General features: G+C 37.6%; 1 protein-coding gene across 3 annotated transcripts in view; it reads right to left on the bottom strand.

Annotated features, from left to right (window-relative positions):
- Positions 1 to 1,916: 1,916 nt before the first annotated feature.
- Positions 1,917 to 23,948, bottom strand: part of NAA16 (N-alpha-acetyltransferase 16, NatA auxiliary subunit) — a 67,152-nt gene continuing 45,120 nt past the window's right edge. For 2 of the 3 annotated variants that reach the window (XM_040541078.1, XM_040541070.1), the window contains 11 exons: positions 15,192 to 15,264; positions 14,790 to 14,959; positions 14,259 to 14,411; positions 11,885 to 12,013; positions 11,127 to 11,340; positions 9,187 to 9,380; positions 8,367 to 8,475; positions 7,763 to 7,876; positions 6,639 to 6,782; positions 3,915 to 4,012; positions 1,917 to 3,655 (listed from right to left, as the gene is read on the bottom strand). In XM_040541078.1, the coding sequence (XP_040397012.1) occupies positions 3,455 to 3,655; positions 3,915 to 4,012; positions 6,639 to 6,782; positions 7,763 to 7,876; positions 8,367 to 8,475; positions 9,187 to 9,380; positions 11,127 to 11,340; positions 11,885 to 12,013; positions 14,259 to 14,411; positions 14,790 to 14,959; positions 15,192 to 15,264 (1,599 nt within the window). In that variant the 3' untranslated portion in view covers positions 1,917 to 3,454. The remainder of the gene's footprint in view (positions 3,656 to 3,914; positions 4,013 to 6,638; positions 6,783 to 7,762; positions 7,877 to 8,366; positions 8,476 to 9,186; positions 9,381 to 11,126; positions 11,341 to 11,884; positions 12,014 to 14,258; positions 14,412 to 14,789; positions 14,960 to 15,191; positions 15,265 to 23,948) is intronic. The other variant, XM_040541083.1, reaches the window with a different exon arrangement.

Genomic DNA, 23,948 nt, shown 5'->3' with positions numbered 1-23,948 from the left:
ACCCCATTACCAGATGTAGAATTTGTTTTGGTCTTTAACAATTCTTCTAGACTTTTCAAGCTTGAATCAGGAATGAGTTTCCAAGATCTAAATATAACATTTGTAGATAATCAGTGCTTTGTTCCCTGCCCACACTAGTCACTTCTCCTTACCAAGGAGCATCAAACATACAACATGTAAACTTCTTTGATCAAAGAAAACTTGACCAGTCCTCACCACAAAGAACATCTCCAATTAAAGTACCTAATATATGAATAGCTTAGTTTACACAGGACTGCCTGTGGGCAGCCACAATGACTTTAAGCTACCTTGCTCTTTATGCATCAATTGATGCCAGGCCAGAGATGCAGAAGAAAGCTGTAGCATAATGCAGGTCAAGGGGAAAGCCTATGTGCTGTGTTTGACACTCCTTCCACCTCTCTGTTGGTCACAGGAACAGATAGTGCTGAAAGTTAGAAATATCCTATGTCCCAGCCCTTGGTATTCTCTTGACTTGCCTCATTTTAGGACAAATAACCAGTCTCAGATCTATAACCAGTCTCAGATCTGATAAGATCAGATATAGGGTGAGATTCCTCTAATGTAAAGGAGATCCAAGGCTGTTCTCACAAGTTACTTCTGCAAGCTGACAGGATCTAGATTGTCCACAAATTCTTGATGGAGCCAGGCAATTACTTTGATGTCAATGGACTAGTAAGAAAAGAGCAGCTACCTCTTTGGATGTCACATTTGCTAGAGGAGGAGAGCAGGTTAGGGATGGGGGAATGCAACAAGAATGATTACTACTGACTTTCAAAGTGGATTAAGTGACTTTTGAGATGACAAATGAGGTCAAATGGCAGGGAGGAAAAAAAAATGATGAAAAACACACGACAGAATGATAGAGTTGAGCAAAGAATTGAGCTAGGCCAGCTGAATGTATTTTAAAGTTCATTAAGTTGTAATGCGAAGCACTGACTTGACATGTAGACACTATTAACATTTATATACTACAGCACATTTCCTCCTGGAAGACTTAACAGGCTTGTTAAACTTGGTGCTTTTTCCAATTCATATCTACTGAAGAGACAGCAAATCTTTTCACAATATTTAAAAGAAAAACCCCTTTCCTTGGCACCTGTTGTTCACCCTTATGTGTGTTATTTTTCCCATACTACCTTACCCTTTCCTTGCAATGGTTTATAGGATTGCCAAACATCTGTTATCCCAAGCAGCTTACATCTGTGATGGCAGCCCTGAAGAAAACTCAGCAGCTTATGCCCCTACCATTTCCAAGGGAAAAATAAACCACACGTTGGGTGACGGAAGAATCAGTATCTCTATTTTCAGAGTTCTCAAAAGTGCTCCTACAATTCTAGAAGTCCAGAAGTCAAAACTATTAATCTACTTCCTCAAGTAACAGAAGGCTGAAAAGATACCCCAGGTATTTTTGCTCCAGTCTGATTTGAAGCATAAAGCTAACCAAATACCAGAGGACTGGAGTAACAGTCTTACCTTTTCATCAATAGTGCTGCAGCCTTCTTTTAAAGATCTGGATTAAATCTCCAGCACCTTAAGTGCCATTGCTAAAAGACACAAAAAGGCTGTACCAATTAACTTCTTCACCTTATGCAGGCTAATAAAGTACTTCTAGGGCACAACTGAACCAGAACAATTCCATTATGATCAGTTACCTTTCCCTACCTGAGACACCTCTGAGCAAGCTGTTCAACAGCAAACAGCATGGTGAGTACCTGAGATAAAAATGCCTTGCCACATTTCTAAGAGTAATATATTACTACAAAGAAACATATCTTAATGTGCTAAAGACAGTGATTATTTTTAACTACTGCGAGTGAGTTGAAGAACCTAATGAACATGGAACAGACTTTAAGTTTGATGTCTATAAACACAAAAATTCCAAACCAAAGGCAAGTGTGTACAAAATAATTTATTACAGCATAACATATGTTGGCAATATTTTACAGTGAGTTTTCCATTCAACAATTTTGAATCTAAACAGATGACACACAAAGGAGAATTTTAATTAGAACGGTTTATGTCTTAATAAAATCCCCTCTTCATGAACTTATATTTGCCTTAGAGGGGCTAGTTAATATTACTGAAATTATTTACATTGCAGTGAAATAAAAACAAAACCGATTGAATGATTCCATTACAGTTTTCCAGAAAATGGATTTTCTGTACAAGCCACAGTATAGTTATGTTTTGATAGCAGTTCTTATAGAATGTAAAGCTGTCATATGTAGCCATTTTGTCCAGCATTATGCTTTAAATAGGTATATTAGAGTCAAACTTCCATTTTCATGTGGTGTATATTTAATAGTTAACGCACCAGAATACAGAGTAAGAAAAAGGTTCATTGTGATTTGTAGTCTTCCTCTTTGTGCTCCCTTAAGTAGTTTTAAAATATAAAACACAATCCTCGGATACTATTTGCTTTGCAGCTCCTAAAGCAATAGTATTTAGGCATGAGAAGTACTGGAGTATTGGCCGTAAGTCCACAACTAAGACTTTTAATGGAGGTAACACAGTAAACTTAGCAGTGAATTTAATGATGTAGAGAAGAACTGTATCCTCCATTCCTGTACCTTATAGATTTGCCCAAATTTGGAGCAGCATTTTTTTTTAAACTTAAGTGACAGTAAGTGAACAGATTGGGAGAGAAACCAGAAGAGAGAAAGAAGAGTAAAATGGAACAAAGGACAGACAACGGTATCAGATTCATTGTATTTTCAGGGAATTGCTTGAGAATACTGGAACATAAAACATTAAACCGACCATAAACTTAAGAAAATATTTATGGAACACAAGGTAGATAGAACACAGTTTTCAAAAAAAAACCCTTAGTTTTTACACAAACCTAATCTTCAAATCCATCAACACTGGTTCCATAAGACACACACCTTACAAAAACATGCAAACCGCCAATGTTCACTGTGCTTCAAAAGAAATCAAGATGACCAAAGATAATTAAAAAAAAAAAAGAAAAACCCGAAGAACAACAGTAAAAGATAAGGAGGGTAATTCAAGCAGCACTTCTGTCTTAATCTGCTAAAAATGCTCAAAAGAATTTATTAACAAGATATGATCACATTTATATGCATATGTAATAACACTTATGTGAAAGCAGTCTTCAACATCCATAATTTTTTGTGAGGGAAGGCTGATGGATTATTAAAAGACTTAAAACTGTACAAGTATAAACATGAAAAATGGTGATTAAGGATAATGTTTACATAAATATTGGCAGTTTTTGTTGGGAGAAAAAAATAACTAATAGTATAATCCATTTCATTTAACTATCCAAATATTTCATTTTATACCTGTTAAAGATATTAAAATACAACCTGGAAAAGTAACCCTGATCCATATCCAGCCAGCATGTAATGACAGTCAGAGTTTTGTGTGTGTGTAGGTAGGTAGACACACACATGGGCTTGCACACGCTACTTCATATTTCATTAGAGAGTAAATCATGGTTAATGGCTGTATGATTCACAGATGCAATGCTGCTATCATCCTCATTTGTGGCAGGCATAAAGGCAGATGTAAAAGGGAACAGTTTATGACATGCTGCTTGATATTCTTCACATTGAGTGTGGCAGCTTCCGAAACTGCCATCAAGCAGTGCCTCGAAAACCTTTGTTAATGTCTACAGAAAGAAAATTAACAGTTAGTAAGTGTGATTTACAGATGTTTTATTACTATCAAAGGATGTGCTGTTAACAATACTACTCTGAACAAACAGGTGCTCTGTTGGTATTCAAATATAATTACTTAGAAACAAGTTTAAAAACAACATTTTTTTTAAATATTTATCATGAAATATAAAACTGCAGGATAACATACATGCTAAGTCTACATTTTTTAAGATCCCATATATTTTTGTCTTTAAGTACTGTATCTTTTACCTTCACATTTTTGTCTCTCATGTTTTTATCCAACCTAGTAGCCACAGCAATAGCTTTTTCTTGTCTTGATTTGTCCAGGAAATACATCATCTTTGCACCTTAGCACAAGAAAAAAACACATTTAGATAATATTCCTAAATGCAATACTGCATAGGCAGACACACAGGATCCAGAAAATTTAATGTGAATTAGGGTTTCTTAATTTTAAGCTATGTTTTCCTCCGTTATAAATAACTTAAAACCAATGAAACTAAAGCTATTTTGAAGTTCATTAGGAACATAAGGACTGAGCAACACAGATTGCTTCTGCAAAAATGAAATGCATTAATGATCATGACTAAGTTCTTCAAATCAGCAGGCTAAATGAAACCTATACTATAAACATAGCAGTGAGTAAGAGATGTTTTCTCAGAGATGTTCTGATTTAATATTTTTTGAATGATTTAGTACTTTTTGAAAAGGTACTGGAGGTAAGTGAATTAACAGAACAATCCAGTTACTGAACAAGTTTGGAACACATTCCAGAAGAACACCATAAAAATCCATGTTTGTATGGCAGAGAGTAATCCCAAGTAGAGCTGCTTAGCTATTTCACTCACCCTAGGTTAGGTATAAGAAAAGCATAACACATGTTTAGTACTTTGCTTGGGCTAGATAACCTTGGTGAGAAGCACGCTGTATTAATGTAACCATGCAGTTTATTGGACCACAAACATTTTAACAAAACCGGTCTGGGCATCTCTGCAAGATACCATGTTGCTCTTTATCGGCATAATATAAAATCTTAGTTTGATGAACATGTGGGCATTCCACAGACTTTTCTTTCTCAAAATGCAGAGTACAGACATACCTCACATCTAATCTACTACAAGGAACAAAAGTCTTAAGAAATCACTTTAATAGAAAAGTTAAAAACCCACATTCTAAGTGTATTGCCTCTTCTTTTTCAACTTATTTCCCAATCATTAAATGTGCTTTCCTAATTAAAAGAAGTTTCATAGTTCTTAACAGCTTTCTTTATCCAGAACATTTCAGAAAAGAAATTACCACACCAAATATATTTGGGTTTGAGTTAACACTGTCAAGAAACATTAAATTTAACCTGGTTACATTTGTTTCAAGTCAGGGAGGTTATGTTATGGTTTAGGAGTTGAAAAGCTTTTAAAATTCTGTCTATGATATTTTTACTAGAAACTACTTTAAGCTAAGAAAACTCATTTGGAAACTCAGACTTCGGAACTTTGTATTTTCAAACTTGGATTAGAGATGCCAGTTTAAGAAGTTTTAAGTTATGCAGTAGATGAATCAACCATTTTAAACTTTTTTCAGCATAAACAGAAGATTGACACAATTGACACAAAGTCCTAAAGCTACTAAGGACATGTTATTTCATTCCAGAGTTCACTTTAAATCCTAGTCCCACATTTATTGCTGCTGCCTGTAAACTGATACACTGTTGAATCGCAGCGGTCAATGGACTCTAAGGATATAAAGGGGCTTTTACACTATTGAGTCCCTCACCTCTACTAAATATCTATAGACTCACCTTCTTCAAAGGGGTCCCTGACATCTCTCTAACATGGTTGCCACCACCACCAATGATCTAGTTTGCCTTCTTGTCAAATACTGCAGACAAGAAGCCAAATTCATGGGTGTTATAGTCTTAGCTTGTACAATTACTAGGACAAAGTGACTGTATTCCCATAATAGTGGAGGACAAGAAAGCAGAACCTGGAAAATATCCAGTTGGATGCCTAACAAGGTAACAAGAGCACAAAAACACATCTGTGAGAACCTGTAGCAAACACCTGCTGAAATACCTGTAACTTGACTTCCCAAATCTTGAACCTGCTCACAGGAAAGGAAGGGGTGCAAGTATTTCTTTCAAGACACTGCCCTGTAACAGGGCTCTTTTAATGGGGTCCAAGTTCGGGGTAACCTGCCTAACCTTCCTTTGAGCAAGATGACCAATCCTCTGGAGCTAACTTTCTCTAGGGATTCCTGACAGAGCCTGGCTAATTCTTACAATGAGATTTTTACTAAGTGAGATTAGTACTGCTCTAAGTACTTTAAGTGACTGATTGATTTTTATTCCACAACTTTCTGGACTCAGGAGAAGTGAAAAATTTCAATTTCAACCTCCTTCCACTTAGCTCCAGCAGCTACTCATACTTTTTCTATGCAAATAGTATGAAAGTGACATATGTGCACATTTTCATTGTTGCCTACAGAGCAGAAAAACAAAAGGAACAAGGCTGTCATTGTATTTTTATTCATGCTGTTGCTACTTGACAAAGCTGTGAGAATGTGTGAGATACATCCCAGCTAATTAGAAACCAGAGGGGAAGAAACACTGTTTCTAATGTATAGGATTGATTATTATTACATGGGATAATTAGAAAATATAAAACAATAGCATTTGTTTCAACACTAGAAGCTGAAACAGGAGGGATGACAGTGCTTCCACACTTGAATATCTATGGTGGTTTGGTAGTTTAACTACACTTTCTAGAGGTAAGGAGCAGGTTCATCATGCATCTAATAAAGTGAATGAGTTGGTGTGGTTTTTTTGTTTGTTTTAAATGGTCAAAGGCAGCAGAGGAAAAAAGAGAACATACAGTGGGTTTCTATCTCATTCCAATTTACGTTTAATGCAGAAAGATATTCTTGATTTGAATCACTGAAATCAACTTATTTTCAAAAACATTAAGAAGTTAAACAAACCTGACAGTTGGTGCTGAATGGAGGTAGCATTGTGTTTGAGAAACTCTTCATTAAAACTTTCCAAATTTTTATTAACAAAGATTTTCTGCATTTCTTGATTTAGGACCTTGCTCACAATTTCTGGGAGGTTACTATGGTCAGATACTGGAAAGAGAAAGGGTAAGATGGAAAAAAAAGACAGCTTTTAAATAACTGCAGAAAACAATGTGAAAACAAACATCACTGTTAAAATTCCTGTTTGTTTTTTTCTTTGCAAATTTGTGCACAGAAACAAATTCTAGTTCAACAGTATTACAAGCAAGCACAAGCTTTAGTATTCACAAAACAAATCCATCAGATTCTGATTATATTTTGAAAAATGTTCATTTTGCAAACACATACACATTGACTAGTAGAATATGTTTTTTGCAGTTACTTTAATTTAAACTACCTAATTGGGAATGAAGCCAACAAGAAATACACAATCAGCTCCTTTTAACACTATCTTATGCATAACTTCTGCTATCAGCCTAAGAAATTTAAGACTTCATATTTAAGCTGAAAAACAGATTCATACGACAAAATAAAACACCGGATTTGGTAGAACTTCTTCAGAGCAAACAGGATATACATGTAAGTCATTATAAGCTCTTGTGTCTTTGTTCAGTTTCTACTCTTAAAAGTCTGTTAATAAATGACGTTAAAAAAAGCTTAAAAAGTCAACTTAGTTGCACTTAAAATGCAGAAACATTTATTCAAATTCATTTTCAGCTCTATAAAAGCATTATAGATACATTTCTAGATGAATCATTCATAAGGGCTCTCTGCCATGTCTATTTGCTGCTGCCTAACACAAGTTCATAATGCATACTTGGCTTCGGTCAGAATCTTTCTCCCATATTTGCCACTTGTTTTCTTAAAACAGACTTACAGGGTCCACCTACTGGATTAATGGAGGAAGGAGTACGTAACACGTACACGCTGCCTTACATAGCACAACCTGTGCTTTCCTAGGTATTACCTAGAAAAAACGAACCACTTTTTTGTCTTTATTAAAGTTTGTGTTTCAGGAGTATATTTAAACATTACAAAAACATATTTGTCCACATTACTTCCTGTATCCTTATACATGCATACGTACGTACTTCCTACACACATACCAGCTTTAGAGAATTTAATCAAGCACTCATGTAGCCATGGGTTATTACTGTTGATAGCAAAAGCTCTTTTGACAGACTGTAACATTAAGAGAAATTTTCCTGTGGGAAGAGAAAAACAAAAACATTGAGATTAGGAATACAAAAAATTAGAAAGAGTTCTGTATCAAATACTGTTTTATGTTGCAAATCTAGTACAAATGTTAGAAACGTCAAGGCCTACAGAGAATTCAAAAGGAGATTTACTTTTCACACCCAAATTACTTCGGAATATAGGAATGCCTGTAGCTCAAACTGACAAAAAGGCATAGATAATTTCACTGTCTGGATTTGTGTTACCCTAGGTAATTATCAATCACACTACATTTTTCTACAGCATTAATTAGTGTATGCTAAAGCTTATTCTGCTCTTAGCTTTATTTTTAATGAGTGGCTGAACAAAAATTGTACTTGTCCTATAATTTCTTGATATCAAGCTCCTGCTTTAGTCAATCGAATAGATATTTCAGACAATTTTTGACTACAAATAACATAGGCCACAGTGAAGAATTAAAAGTTTGTAAAGCAAAAATAAAACTAAACCATACTTTACCTTTTCTAAAGTATATTTCAAATGCTAATAAATGTGTGTCTATATTATCTCCAATAAGATTCTTAAGTGGTATTAGGAACTTAATGGCTTCTTCTAATGGATTTTCTACCTGTTAATAAACACACAATGAAAGTTAAAACTTGAAATAAACATCTGATAAAACCCACTAATAATTGTTATTCACAGCATTTAAATTATCAGAGGGCAACGGTGAACTGTAGATAGCTATGTGAATTAAACTGAACTGTAACATTGTTATTTGAACTGTAAGGTTTAAAAGTTTGTTCTCATGATTTCATATTGACAAAGGCAACATCACTGCTAACTGTGGCACTGCTCATGTAGCATAGTCACGTTGTAAGTTAGCATTTAAAAAGTAAATATGATCACTTTAGACAACTCCTGAAGTTACTCTGATAAGGGGAAGTTCTTTGTGCTTAGAGAAATACCGTCTTTATATCTTGTGGACAGCAATCATATTTCTGTTAATTTTTCTCTATTCACTGTATGAAGATCAACACAGTACTTTGGGCGAGAACCATCTTTTTGTTCAGTATCTATCCTAATGAAAGATGGCCTACCATTGGAACAACCAAAATTTAAATAAATTATGAATATTAATACAGAACTTCAAATTATTAGAGTAAAAAAATATGACTTCTCTTCAGCATGAGTAGAGGTAGACTACAAAAAAGGTATCTTTGCATGCAAAAATGGTTTTATATAAACTGATGGATTATTTTAGAAGAACCTCATAATAATCCCATATTATGAGATTTTTATGACAATGACATGAATTTAACGTAGAGACCATGCTAACCCTTTCCAGTTTTTCAGGAACTAGTTCTTCCCTGGGTCCACTAGTTTCTTCCTCCTCTTCATCTCGCTTTTTCTTTTGATTCTTTTGTTGTCGCTCTCTTTCTGCATGTTTTCTTTCCTCTTCAAGTTTTGCTTTCTTCTGTGCTCTTCTCTGCTTGCTAAGCATTTTCTTCAATTCTTTGGCTGAGAGATTTTCTATAGATTAAGTAACAGGTAACTTATTTTAACTTTTTAACTAGAAAACCTGTTTGTCTCAAACAACACTGAGGCACTCCACTATGCTCTTCCAACCACGTTGAAGTGACGTACTTTTACAGTAACTTCCAGAAATACCAGTTCTTGCCAAAATATTATCACCGTATATAGTGATAAAAGTCCATTTTTACTACTAGACTACAGCACAACACTCATTCTTGCATATTTACTCTTTCATAGCTGTTACAGAAACCTCAGATACTTGAAACGTTAACTACATTAAGTTGTTAAATCCATGTGACAGATTTTGCCTTAGAAAAATGGATTTTCAAGGGTAACACTAAGCCTATGTGTTGACTGCAGTTCATCTTCTAATACTAGAAACATCCTGACTGATTTATACTCCAACTTAAAACAAGCCTATTATCGTTCATTGAAGTGTCTGACCCACGTACAGTCAAGATAATATCCTTGATTTTCTACAAATGCCAAGTTAAACGGATGCAAGCAAAAACTGGTATTGTTTGGGGTTGGGAGGTGAAATTTTCCAGTATGTATTAACAATACCATCTTATGAGACTTCATTCTGCTGGCTGTGTTCAGATTTGTAGACTGCATTAACTTTTAGATAAACCAAGAAAACTTAACAGTTGCATGAAAAGCAGAATACACATAAAACATGGTTTTCTACAGGTCCATATGGAAGTGAGAATCCTCCAGCCTGCCCCGTTCGCTCCTCTTTTTTTCTTTCCTGCTTTAGCTGGGAATATACTGTAATTTCCACCTGGTCTTCAGTCATGTTTCACAGAAAACAGGATTTGTGCAAATAAAGTGTCAAAAAACAGAAAAATAAGCTTCTGAGGGACTAACAGATCTTTTTTTGTGGCTATCACAACCTCTACCAGGGCTCTACAGCCAGAGTTGAGACTGGGAGGCAAGGAAAAACAAATGTTCTTTTCCCCCCATTCATGCGATGCTGTCTTGCCATGTGAATAAGCCTATTGAACTCACATTCACAGCAGACTAATGAGCTACGTGACTTAGTCTTCCTCATTTTAATTTCTGTTACATATTTCTGTCAAGGTCCTCTGTCACACACCTGTTTTACATTACATACAGGAACAAAATAAAATTGGAGAGAAAAAGGATGCAAGCTGAACTATGCTGTGAAACATGCCCCTTTTTGTATGTGCATCATAAACAAACAGATGGGGGGAAAACCTCATTCACCTCAATAAAAGGTAAGATGGTATTAGCAACATGAAGTGGCATTTTTGGTTTAGTTCAACGTTTTTCCTCCATGTCAAATATCTTTCCCTTTGCAAAAAGCCAGGCATTAATTTCATCCTTTTGTCAACAATCACCGAAGCACTGACGGTAGCTGTGATTCCACAAAAGGAGAAGCAACTATTTTCTTAAGAAAAAAAACAACATCTTAACTTGTTTAAATGGAGAAATGGCTGAATTCAATTTGATTTTTCCTCTTATGATTCTGAAATACAGCTCCTCCTCAAGTACTCCAACTATAACTAGGTTCATTCACATACTGGTTTTAAAATATGATGCAGGAAGAACAGAGAGGGAAATCTATAGTATGTTATCTATTATCTCTTCAGTTACTGATCGAATTATAAACAAAAACAGAATGTATGTATGTCACAAATCATTAATTCTATAGTACATAGATTACTTAGCTTAAAAACTTTTACTTGTCATACACACGAGCCTCCATTATGGTCTAGATACCTGAATTCACTTCTTGTTCTTTGCTTTCATTGGTAAGAGGATTATCATGAAGCTTCAAGTAGATTTCAATTGCTGATCGAGCAGCCTTGAAGTAGAAGGCATGTTTCCTGAGCACATCTTCTAATCTCAAAAGGTCTACATAGGCACGAAGAGTCATCTTTCTCATGCAGTATGTGTGGAAGTCAAATTGATCATCTGTTATCTCAAAAAAATGCTTCAAGGAGGAAAAAAAAAGTCTTAGGCATTTGCTTGATTTACCCTTTTTTAAATAAATGGAGATAACTTATAACTGATATTATTTACAGGCAATATTCAGCAAGCATATAGCTATTTTTTCCCATACTGATTGTTCAAGAGTACCTGTCTGTAGGAAAAACACACCCATGAAAATCTCATTTTGTTTGCAAAAAACAATGATATTATTCAAAGGTTTAGGCACTCTTTAAAAGCCAACTGAAATGTGATGGCTTTTATTAAAAACAATTCACCAAAGTCATCATAAAGGTAATGTAGAAATAGCTGTAGATAAGAGACATGAAATATTATATTGAATCCTTTTCACTTCAAATAACAGTTTTGCACATAATAGATAACTAACGTCATCTCTAGCTATTACAATAAATCTTCAAGAATTAACCCATTTTAAAAAAATTAGAAGCTTTCTATGCAAACAAAGTCACGCTGTTTACATCAGCGAATATCTTTCATTAGTGTATAAGAAACTTCAGGAAAGAAGTTGACTGTTTGTACGTACTTACCCTTTCTACTTCGTGACATTTTTTCAAGGCATCACCATACTTCCCTAGCCTTTGATAAGCTGCAGCACATTCAGTCTGGAACCACATACACTGCATCTCATTTAGGTTTTCCATAGCAGAAGTCCCTTCCTGAAATAAGTGTCATTATCACTTTTTGCCATTATAGTTTCCCAGCTTTTTTCAAATATGGCTACTAGTTTCATCCTGTCAGTAGGAAACTACTTGGAATGCCATATAAATTGATATACCCTCACAGCAACTGATAGTACTACCGTAATACTTCCCGAGATATAAAAAGATAAATTTAAATGATGTTTTAAAAATAATTATCTGAAAAAGGTTAGTGTCTCAACATATCACAGAATCACAGAATCACAGAATCGTCTAGGTTGGAAGAGACCTCCAAGATCATCTAGTCCAACCTCTGCCCTAACACTAACAAGTCCTCCACTAAACCATATCACTAAGGGCTACATCTAAACGTCTTTTAAAGACCTCCAGGGATGGCGACTCAACCACCTCCCTGGGCAGCCCATTCCAATGCCTAACAACCCTTTCGGTAAAGAAGTTCTTCCTAATATCCAACCTAAACCTCCCCTGGTGCAACTTTAGCCCATTCCCCCTCGTCCTGTCACCAGGCACGTGGGAGAATAGACCAACCCCTACCTCGCTACAGCCTCCTTTAAGGTACCTATAGAGGGCGATGAGGTCTCCCCTAAGCCTCCTCTTCTCCAGGCTGAACAACCCCAGCTCCCTCAGGCTCTCCTCGTAAGACTTGTTCTCCAGACCCCTCACCAGCTTCGTTGCCCTTCTCTGGACTCTCTTGAGCACCTCCATGTCCTTCTTGTAGCGAGGGGTCCAAAACTGAACACAGTACTCGAGGTGCGGCCTCACCAGAGCCGAGTACAGGGGGACAATCACCTCCTTAGACATGCTGGCCACACTGCTTCTTATGCAAGCCAGGATGCTGTTGGCCTTCTTGGCCACCTGAGCACACTGCTGGCTCATATTCAGCCGACTATCAACCAGTACTCCCAGGTCCTTCTCCGCCAGGCAGCTTTCCAACCACTCATCTCCCAGCCTGTAGCTCTGCTTGGGGTTGTTGCGCCCCAGGTGCAGGACCCGGCACTTGGCCTTGTTGAACTTCATGCAGTTGACCTCAGCCCATCGGTCCAGCCTATCCAGATCTTCCTGCAGACCCTTCTTTCCCTCGAGCAGATCGACACACGCACCTAACTTGATGTCATCTGCAAACTTACTGAGGGTGCACTTGATCCCCTCATCCAGGTCATCGATAAAGATATTAAAGAGGACCGGCCCCAGCACTGAGCCCTGGGGGACTCCACTAGTAACCGGCCTCCACCTGGATTTGGCTCCATTCACCACAACTCTTTGGGCCCGGCCATCCAGCCAGTTTTTAACCCAACAAAGCGTACGCCAGTCCAAGCCACGAGCAGCCAGTTTCTCGAGGAGAATGTTGTGGGAAACAGTGTCAAAAGCCTTACTGAAGTCAAGGTAGACCACATCCACAGCCTTCCCCTCATCCACCAAGCGCGTCACTTGGTCATAGAAGGAGATCAGGTTCGTCAAGCAGGACCTACCTTTCATAAACCCATGCTGACTGGGCCTGATCGCCTGGTTGCCCTGCAAGTGCCGTGTATCTTTAAAATTAACTTATGCTTATATACACAGCACCTACAAAATTCCGGCCATATACTTACTGCTTTATCACGTATAATGAATAATATTTTTATTTATTTTAGAACTAGTTAATCTAAAATAAAAGGAAATTGGATTCAGATTTCATTACTTTTCAAGAAAAAAGAACCATAGGATTTATTCTCAACAATTTCAATACTCTAGACCAATATTAAAAAGATAACAATTTGTAGTGCTTACCACGCCTTTTAGGGATGGGACTGGCTTTATAAAATTTTCGTCTGTAGTACTAGCTTAAAGGAATGAAATGCTTAAGTCCAAGTTACACTCATGATGATGCTAAATCATAATAATATAGCAGCTTGCATATTCCTGTGCAATTAGCTCAGATCACATTACTGACAAATGGCAGGTTTTGCAAACAAGTTATCTATCAGGTGCGTTTTCAGAGAGCTACTCAGAAGTATGTCACTACAAAACTACGAGTATCTTTGGACATGTATCTTGGACCGAGTGTTTTTTCAGTATTTACCAGGTAAATTTTTAGCATTTACATAGTTATTTATCACCAAATGTAAGTTATTTTGAGCATTATCTTAAAAATGGACAATTTCAAGATAAATTTCTGATTTTGGTCACAAATTGTTTAAGAAACAGTGAAACTCGAAAAGCCAGAGGCTAACAAAACCTCTCTTCATTATAGCAATACACTTACCCGTGTAAATTTAGAACACATCTCCTCTGCATCTTTCACCATATTTGCTCGCAGCATGTATTTAGCACACTTAGAATTGATAAATCTGTCTGCAGTATCCAAAGATTGTGCTTCATCCATCCATTTTGCAGCTTCCTTCAGGTTACCTACATGCTGTTAGGGAGAAAGTAGTTAAGGAGAAATCAAATCAACTTTCAGTATAAACTTGATTTTGACTAACTCTTAAAATCTATAATTACAGGTATTTCTCCCTCAGAAATAAAAAAACCTGTTATTGTTTGGCTCCCCTCACCCTTCACACTGTATTTTTTTAGAACAATTTGCTTTAAGTTGTGACTTGCTTCAAAAAAATAAACAGAATAAAAGGGTTTTGATTTTCCTACTGACAGAACAGCGCACAAAAAGAAAAATGCATGAAAATCAACACCCATTAATATTAAAAACTGCAATACTAGCCACGCATTCACAACAGTTTCACGGGGCTTTTTGTTTTTGACCTATGTTCTCCACATGTACAAATTCACTCTTTACCTTGTAAATTTTTGCTTTTAAATAGAACAGTTCTATTAATGTTGGAGTGCTTGCAATTGCAGCATTGATGTAATCCAAGGCCAAAGAACATTGGCCAAGTTTGTCAAAGTGCTGTGCCAGGAAATACCGAACCCAAAGCAGCGTCGTTGGGGGCTCTCTCTCTCCATTTTCTGGAACAAAACAGAAAGAGCTACAGTAACCGGTAAGACTGAACACTGCACTTGAAAAATAAACATAAAAAACAAAGCACAAAAGACTCATTAAGTATTTTCTATAATCCTTTCATTTACTAAAAGTTACTACAACTATTTTCTTGCAAAAAAAAGTTCGGCAGTTCTTCATAACTGCCATAAATAGTATTAGTAATTACACCATAATTGATACAAATCCATAGAAACTTACCACATGGACCAAAAAGGTCACACGTTTTCAAAGAGGCTTCATAACCAGTAACAAGTTCTTGGATTGTAGAAACCTGCATACAAAAACATCAACTTAAATTTTGTTTAACTGTTGTGGATAAATAAATTAACAACCTGAAAATTACTTGGGCAAAATTTGAGAAGCTGTACTAAAATAATTTATTGGAAAAATATTGTAGGTATCATCACATGGCTTACTTCACCTTTCCAAGGCTACCTTTGATCATCGGTTATAACTGGTGATACTACAGGATGTAGGTGTAATCTTCAGCAGCTTACAGCAGAAAGTAATCAAGTATATTTGATTACTATCCTTCACAACTTATATTTTTGATTAATTTTTTTTTAATTAAGGTATTAGTTTTCAAGTATCCAAATTGAGACAACTGAAACAAGTTGCTTTGGGAAAGACTGGGCATGATGAAGACAATGAAGATAGAGGAGACTTTTTCCATTTTCTACTACTAAATAATTTATTTACTTATTTTGTTGTTAAGAAGGCATTGATGACTAGAACACAGAGTACATCCTTTTATATACAATCTATACATTGATTAAGGCTAACACTTTCTGAATTCATGACTTGTCAACTGTATCATTGCCCCCTCCATGGGTGAAGACTCAAAATTCATTCGTACAGTTCTGGGCTTACGCTACTGAAGTTTGACATTTACAATATATACAAATGTTAGTACATGTGCTTTTCATGACAATGAACTATTTCAATATCAGGTTCATGTCTTACAAGTGTCATAAAGTATTTCTTAAAGCATTTTATGAAACTTTCAACCTGTTTTTGTAGTTACATTGTAAATGTGCCTGCCGTATCTAACAAAGAATCAGCCTCTTACGAAAACAGAAATAGTACTAGAGAGAAACATGACCCATGTATATATACCCAAAATGCTAAATGGACCTGAAAAATGAGATCGTCTGACTGTAAGCATAACAGAATAATAGCTATGTTAACCAATCAGGTAAAATCTGTAGATTATAAAAACCTCCTCCAGGCCACATCCACCTGCTCCACTGGGGGCTCCTCCACAGGCTGCAGTGTGGAGATCTGCTCCATGTGGGACCCATGGGCTGCAGGGGGACAGCCTGCTCCACCAGGGGCCTCTCCACAAGCCCCAGGGGAACTGCTGCTGTGTGCCTGGAGCACCTCCTGCCCTCCTGCCGCACTGACCTCAGGGGCTGCAGGGCTGCTTCTCACTCCTCTCTCTCCCAGCTGCTGTTGCACAGCAGTTTTTTTCCTGCCCTTTCTTCAATCTGCTCTTCCAGAGGCCCAACCAACATTGCTCCCTGGCTCAGCTCTGGCCAGCGGTGGGTGAGCTGGCTGGAGCTGGCTCTGATCTGACATGGGGCAGCTACTGGGCTCTGCTCACAGAGGCCACCCCTGCAGCCCCCAGCTACCAAAACCTTGCCACGTAAACTCAATACAGTTCTAGAAAAACAAAAGTTTTCAGTTTGAAGGGTACTACTAAGTCAGTGCAATTGGTAAGAAATGGCAAGTGTTTCAAAGAGCAGAGAAGGTGACACACTCAAGTCATATGCAGTCAGTGTGAATGCCTCAAAAATGTAATAAAATGTATAAACAGATATACACATTTTGAAAAGCTCTGGGCAAATCTCATGAGAAAATTTCTAGTAGCAAAAATCTCATCAAATGTCAAAACATTACTGGACTTCAAATAATTACAAAATGATAAAGGAATGCTAGGAAGTCACAAGTGAACAAAGACAAATAAATGCATTAAATCGTTCTCTGGTCTCAGACATCTATTTGCTTAAAGAAACCTTAAGCACCCTCAGAAAATCTTTGAAGATTGCTTTCTCTAAAATGAATTTAAATGCTGAAGCAAGCATCTGATTCAGGTAGCAGGCTGGCAGTATACGTGCAACAGAAAGTGTTATTTCCCTGATATTTTTCACTACAACTTCAAAGTTTTCTCAGACTTAGGCTCATTTGGCTGTTAATAAACTCAAACTCCTCTTAGATCAGCCAGCTTTGCTAGATTGCAGGTGAACTGTGCGTAAAGGGAGAAGATCCCTTCTTTCCCATAAAAGAGAACCCAGACTGCCGAGCTCTAAGCATCAAGTTTTCCACTACTGCAAGGACACTGGGAGTACAGCTTCACAACTGCACAAGGACCATTTTTCCCAACCAAAAAGAAGAGCACCACCACCTCCCAAGGCACACATGCCTGGGCTCTGTTTTGGGTCAGTTCCAGCAGCTTCGACTCAGAGTAGGGATGCCCACTTGCTAGCTCCATTATCAAGGGGAAACTGTCTGTGGGCAGGACCTAGGGCAGTGAGCGAGTGAGAAATCCTCTGGTGCTAGCACAAGGGCCTCCGATCAGTTTTCAGCAAAAAGTGAAATCAAACCCTCTAACCCTGAGGCGACTGACAACACCAACCTGCACCATGACTTAAAAGATGTTAAGTTCTTCCAAACTGAGAACTCTGCTAGGAGTTTTGGTTTCTACAGTCCAAGAAAGTATGCTGGAATTGTCATTTGGAAAACTAGCTTGAACAATACATTTGGAAAATACTGCAAGCAGTCAGTAAAAGTAACAGCTACAAAAATGCAAAACAGGTGATTAGAACATTGCAGATATTCTTGACAAGAACAGAAATTATCTTTGCTTTTCATGACCCACTCACAGAATCCTTTTCTTCCTTTTTTATGCTTATGCTGTTTTACTTCAGTCTCTCGCTAGCAATTTAGGGTAACAATTTCTCGTTCATGTGCCACTTCGTGAAACAAATTGTCTAGAAATATGAACCACAATTTGTACGTCCATATTAACAGCAAATTAAGTAGTAAAACACGTCTCTTGGATTTACTATCAATTATCGTTACGCTAGAGCCACCATTGTCATCTTAAAGGCGTTAGTATTTCACTATTTCTAAGCAAAACATCATTCTTCATAAACATTATGCTAAAACTTCTAAAAAAATCAAACCGAAGCACCTGAAGCTCATATTGCACTGTAAGAGATTAAATCATCCTCTGTTCCAAATCCATCTTGTATCAGTACTTAAGAGTGGAAATAAAGAACTAGAGGTGTGTGTGCTTCTCCTTCCTTGTCTACACAAACAAGCATGCATCTGAGATGCCCAAAAAAAACTTTGGTTGCAAGAAAAAGATTAGTAACATCCAGGAATCAGAACCATCTTGGTATTACTGAGCATTTTTCAAATAGTTAGCAGCCTGAAAGGTCAAACACTAACTGTATACCTGCACAAGCACCATAGTTCCAAAGCCACTTTCCTTCGTTATAGATGCAGTTGTTACACAGTTTACAATTTAAGTCAACTGCAACCCCTCCTGAGGAAGGGGATGGGTTGCTGCCAAACTTCTCTCCCCCTTAAAATATGGGATTAATTTCATAGAAAGTTCCCCAATACTGATAAGGCATTTCTGCGTTAGCAGAAATATGTCTACTGCAGGATGGCCTGCGAAAGAGGGAAAAGAGAAAGTAGACACGCATTGAATGCCCAGCTGTGGAATTGTTCATCATCCACAGAATGGTCTTCTATGCCTGAAATGAACCCGGCTGTTTCCAAAGACAGATGTTCTTAATTCTGGAACCTCACAATCTGGCTCACGTATCAACCAGTGGCATTGTCTTATGACTCAAAACCTCAACATGGGTGGTCTTCCCCACCGGGAAGGTTGCTTTTCTCAGCTGGTTTTGAAGATCTGCAGGGGGAGGACACTGCTTCAACCTGCAAAGGCAGTATTTCTGCATCCTGCATTTGCTTTTAAGGTGAGAGGATGCATACAAGAAAGAAAGAGCATGTGTTCACGTTCTATTAAAGAAAGACTGTTATCTGTCCTGGAAACTTGGAATTGAACAACCTTGCATCTTAATACAAACGGTCTCCACAACATTTTCTATTACCTGAAGAAAACTTGTTTCTTGCAGGTAACATGGTGACAATAGTGGCCCTGCAAGTAACAGAAACTGATCCTGAACCTCCACAGGACTTGGCAATCAACAGAGCAAACTTCTCTTGAATCAGATAGCTACTTATTCAACAAAACAACTCCTACAGATGTCAAAATTCGATCTTAATAGCAGAAGTATGCCTCAAAGGTGAGTAAAGAAAATCCCTTGTTTTCACCTCTAAGTACAGGTGAATTTTCAAGGGATTTCCCATTACCAGCACTAGTAGCACTTTAAAAGTTTTCTGAGTAAGAATAGTATTTCCTATTCAGGAGGATAGAGCATGGTTGAGTTTGTCACACCACTTTTTCAGCAGAGATGAAGAGGTGTCCACTAGACTTGGTATGAATCCTGTGATCTACGTGAGAAACTGAAAAATAGTAGCACTCTTTAAAAGCATCTAGAAACCATTTGCAACTTGTTTAACCACTGAGTACCTGAGGGAAACTACTATAGTGCAAGAATTCAAAACAGACCTCACCACCTAGAAAAGATGGGATACCTAAAGACCAAATAGCAAATTCTCCTTACAACCATAGCCCTGGCAAGGCATTTTCCATGGCCCAGAGGAAAACCATGTTGACATCAATAGATAAAGAACATGTGGCCAAATTATTAGCATCATCTTCCACAAGACAGAAACAAGTATCCAGTATGTACCCTGAAACCAATACTCTAAATTCCTTGTGGGAAATGGAGAAACAATAAAAACAGTCTGCAGGAGTACTATATCAAAGCTTGTAGTCTTCACTACAGCAAGATGTTATCTAAGGGAGAGACACGAAAGCATTCACAATATGCCAGCAGACCCTGAAAAATATTTCAGAACTTAGTACCAAAGACCTTAAGACAGAAGAGCAGAAACCAGTTACTGGCCCATGTTTCTGGAGAATGCTTTTGACGACGACACTTTGAACAGGCCTTGTGGTAGCCCACAAATAAAACCAGTACTAAACCACCCCTTTCTTGAGCTATCTCCATTGTCAGTCCATCTTTGAGATGGTGGTAATTATTTACACATGCACACAAAACTAAGAGCTGAAAGCTGGGGAGCTGAACAAAACAGTGATGGGGAACACTATAAAGACTGGTTTCTATCTTTTGAGGTGCTATGCTATCCATAGCATTCTAAACAGAACCTTTGTCAGAAAGAGCTCTGAAGGCTCCTGGGTCCAGAGACAGTCAGGGCTCTGCCCAGGAGTTAAGTTTGCGACGGAGTCCCATCTCTACAAATGCAGAGACTTAGATCTGAACATTCAGGCCCCCAAAACATTTAAGAATAGAAATATTTCAAGGTAACAGAGGCACCCTTCTGATGATCTAATGTACCTAGCGCAGCCCTGTTGCGTGAGCAATGTATTTCAATCCAAGGGACTCTGAACATAGCTTTCTGGGTGGACACACTGAGGGGAAGGAAGTTTCAAATAAAGAAGCTACCAACCAACTCTAAAAGGAAAAAAAGCTCACAAATTCAATTAACCAGACCAGGAAAAAAAAAAAAGCCAGCTACACACCAGAGAAAGGGTTTTACTGAAGGCTAACAAAGACAAGAAGAATCTTCATCCATAGCCAAGAAGTGACTGGCATGAACTGAGATGTGCTTTTCATTGAGGCAGTGAAGAACAGAGCATGCCAGACACGAGCCAGCTGGCACACTTGCACTGTACAAAAGGTCTGAGTTCAGGCTCTTCCGGCATATCCACACAGGAAGGTGTATTTAGGTAGCCACCTGAATAAGAAATTCCATTTCCTACGGCTTTATACTTTACATTTAACTAAAAGAGTATCAAGGATGGCAACATTTATAAGCTCATAGTTTACAGAACCAAAAAACCTCCTCAGTACAGCTCACACTGGTTGGTTTTATTTCTTTAAAAGATTATAAAAAATTTCGACACTCCAGGTTTATCATTCTAAAAAGAAAGGCACAGAGTATGCAAATAAACAAGGATTTCCAATTTTTATCAAGGTGCCTGTACACTAACTTACAACAAACTTCTTTACACTCTCACTTGGAAAGTTTCTGTTCCACACCTTATTATAAGACTGATTCTACCCTACCAAATGAGGCATGAACCACAGAGTAAGTCCATAAGCAGAGGGTATTTAAAGAAATTACTCCAATTATAAAAGGCTTTTCAGCCTCTCACATGTAGGACCTCCATACGTTACATTTTAGTGCATGATTAACATTTGAAGGCAATAAGAATCACAATAAATTAAAAAATATTTCACTACTTCATGCCATGAAAGTAAAAACCAGGAAAACCAGTCAACACAAATCTATCGTACTATTTACCGCAAATCTCTTTAAATTCTGTATTTATCTTCGACCTATACTAATTCAAAGTTTGTTTCTGTAAACAGCTTTACTGTTTTGTATAAAACCCAACGAAAACGTTGCTTTTAAACTAACAGCAGTTTAAATGTAAATGTATCTTGATTGTGTAAACTGAATCAGCCAAGCCATCAATACTCCCTTCTGCTTCCCTAGGGAAAGCATTGTTAAAAGTGTATGTTCATGCACACAGAGGACAGGAAAAAAAAGTATCTGTAACTGGCACTAAAACATGCATCTACAAGGGAAGTTCCACACTTATTTTAAGTCAACTTAAGTGTTAACGGACAAGGAAAAAAAAGTTTTCATTCAGATCTGCTTCTTAATTTTCCTTGACATCAGCTACACAAAACCTTGCATGCTGCTTTAAATGGAAACCTACCTACTCTCCAGCCATCATCACGTAAACTGTGCATAAACCTTTCCAGTCAGCTTGCAAATGGACATCGTGACCCAGCTTCTATAAAAATTCATTGTTTACCTTTCTAGAAAGTGAATCCCAAAGTGTCATGTTTAGTCACTAACTTAAGCATTTCTCACCGTGGGGTGGATAAGCAGACACCATACTCGGGTATTTCACCAGTTTATTAGGACTAGCCAGCCACACAGCATTAACTCTGCAGTACTCCTTTTAAAGCAACAAAGACAACGAAGCAAGCAAAGTCAAAACAAAACAGAAGAAACAACACACCCTGAAGCCCTGGAAAATTAAATGTTCCTTGTTCCCTATCCATGTAAGAAATCAGTTACTTATTTTGTAAGTGGTAGAGAAGCAGTCTTCCATATTTGTTTAGAGCTCATCTACACTGTAAGAAAGTTTATGAACTTTTTTTTGATATTTTCATGGAAAAAAATATATAGAGAGAGAAGAGCTTCATTAGCTTTTAGATTTTTCTTAGTTCCTTACAACCAAAATCCTCCATTAATAACTTATAATCACCTCCAAATATAAAACATACCCAGTAGTGTCAGATACATGGAGAATTTCAAGTTTGCTGAAAATAAAGCATAGTGAGAGCTCCTATTTGCCCCAGATTAGGGTTGGAGCTGTGCCTTATAATGGGTATCATGGCTGGGACACTGCATGATATCTTCTTAAGCAGCTAGAAGTGCAGTATGTTCGAGAATAACATTTGCACACATGGCTTGATACCCTCAAATCCTACTCTGCACAACTTCTGAAAAAACTGTTAGCTTGTTGCATAAGCAAAGACTTCTCTTGCTGTCCACTGCAGCTAGCGCTGATATCAGCTAGTCCTGAAACAAAAAAACAAAACCAAGAAAACACGAGCTATTTTTTTCTAGTATCAATACCACCATTGTAAATACAGTTGATTTGAAGAAGAAAGTTACAGAAGAAAGTTTCCTCCACTGACAATTACAAACTAGAGCTCATTTAGATAAAAGTGTAACTTGTAACATGGTGGTCCACGTGCGTTTCGCACACCTGCTCTGCTGAAACAGCATTATTTCTTTTATAGGGCATGCCACTTACAAGCAAAATAAATTGGAAGATTTATAGTATAATTAATACTCCATAAACATTGCAATTGCTCTGCAATTTTGACTGAATCACACAACATTTCTAGTCATCTAAGAGCATTAACCAGCTTTTTTTTTTTTTTATCTAGTCTTGAAGGCCTGCACTGGAAACACTACACCATATGCAACAGGTTTTGCACTTAAGAGTTAGCCCTGCAGGAGAGAACTCTAAGCTACAGGAAAGCTGCTCGGTACACCAGCTTTGTAGAGAGCACACTACTCAAGCAGAATGGCAAACAAGTCAGAGGAAGAACACTACTCATGGAAGAATTTACTGCTGCTTTGCAAAGGTCTAGCATCTGTATGTTTACACATTGCAAATACAACTGCACAAGCTCCTTTGGAGCTGTGGAACAACTGCTAGAAGTACAAGATCAGTCAGTCTCACGTTAAAGAAAAATGCAGTGATATGACTATGAATACAACAGTGAGCCATAAATTTTAAGTGCTTAAAATGTAAGAAAGTAAATAATAAATTATAGAATGGTTTGGGTTGGAAGGGACCTTAAAGACCATCCAGTTCCAACCCCCTGCCATGGGCAGGGACACCTCCCACCAGACCAGGTTGCCCAAAGCCCCATCCAGCCTGGCCTTGAACACCTCCAGGGATGGGGCATCCACAGCTTCTCTGGGCAGCCTGTGCCAGTGCCTCACCACCCTCTGAGGGAAGAATTTCCTCCTAACCTCTCATCTAAATCTCTCCTCTTTTAGTTTAAAACCATCCCCCCTTGTCACATTCCTACACTCCCTGACAAATATTCCCTCCCCAGCTTTCCTGTAGGAAACCAGATCTAACCACAGATCTAGATATTATCAGTATACTAAACAGTTTATCTTGCCTCGAAAACTGAAGGCAACTTCAAAGAAAATGTAGATTGGCAATAGCTTCAACAAATATACTGC

Source organism: Cygnus olor, chromosome 1 (genome assembly GCF_009769625.2).
Source record: "Cygnus olor isolate bCygOlo1 chromosome 1, bCygOlo1.pri.v2, whole genome shotgun sequence".
Lineage (NCBI taxonomy): Eukaryota > Metazoa > Chordata > Aves > Anseriformes > Anatidae > Cygnus > Cygnus olor.
Note: the sequence above shows the minus strand (reverse complement) of the source record. Positions and strands in the feature narration are given on the sequence as shown.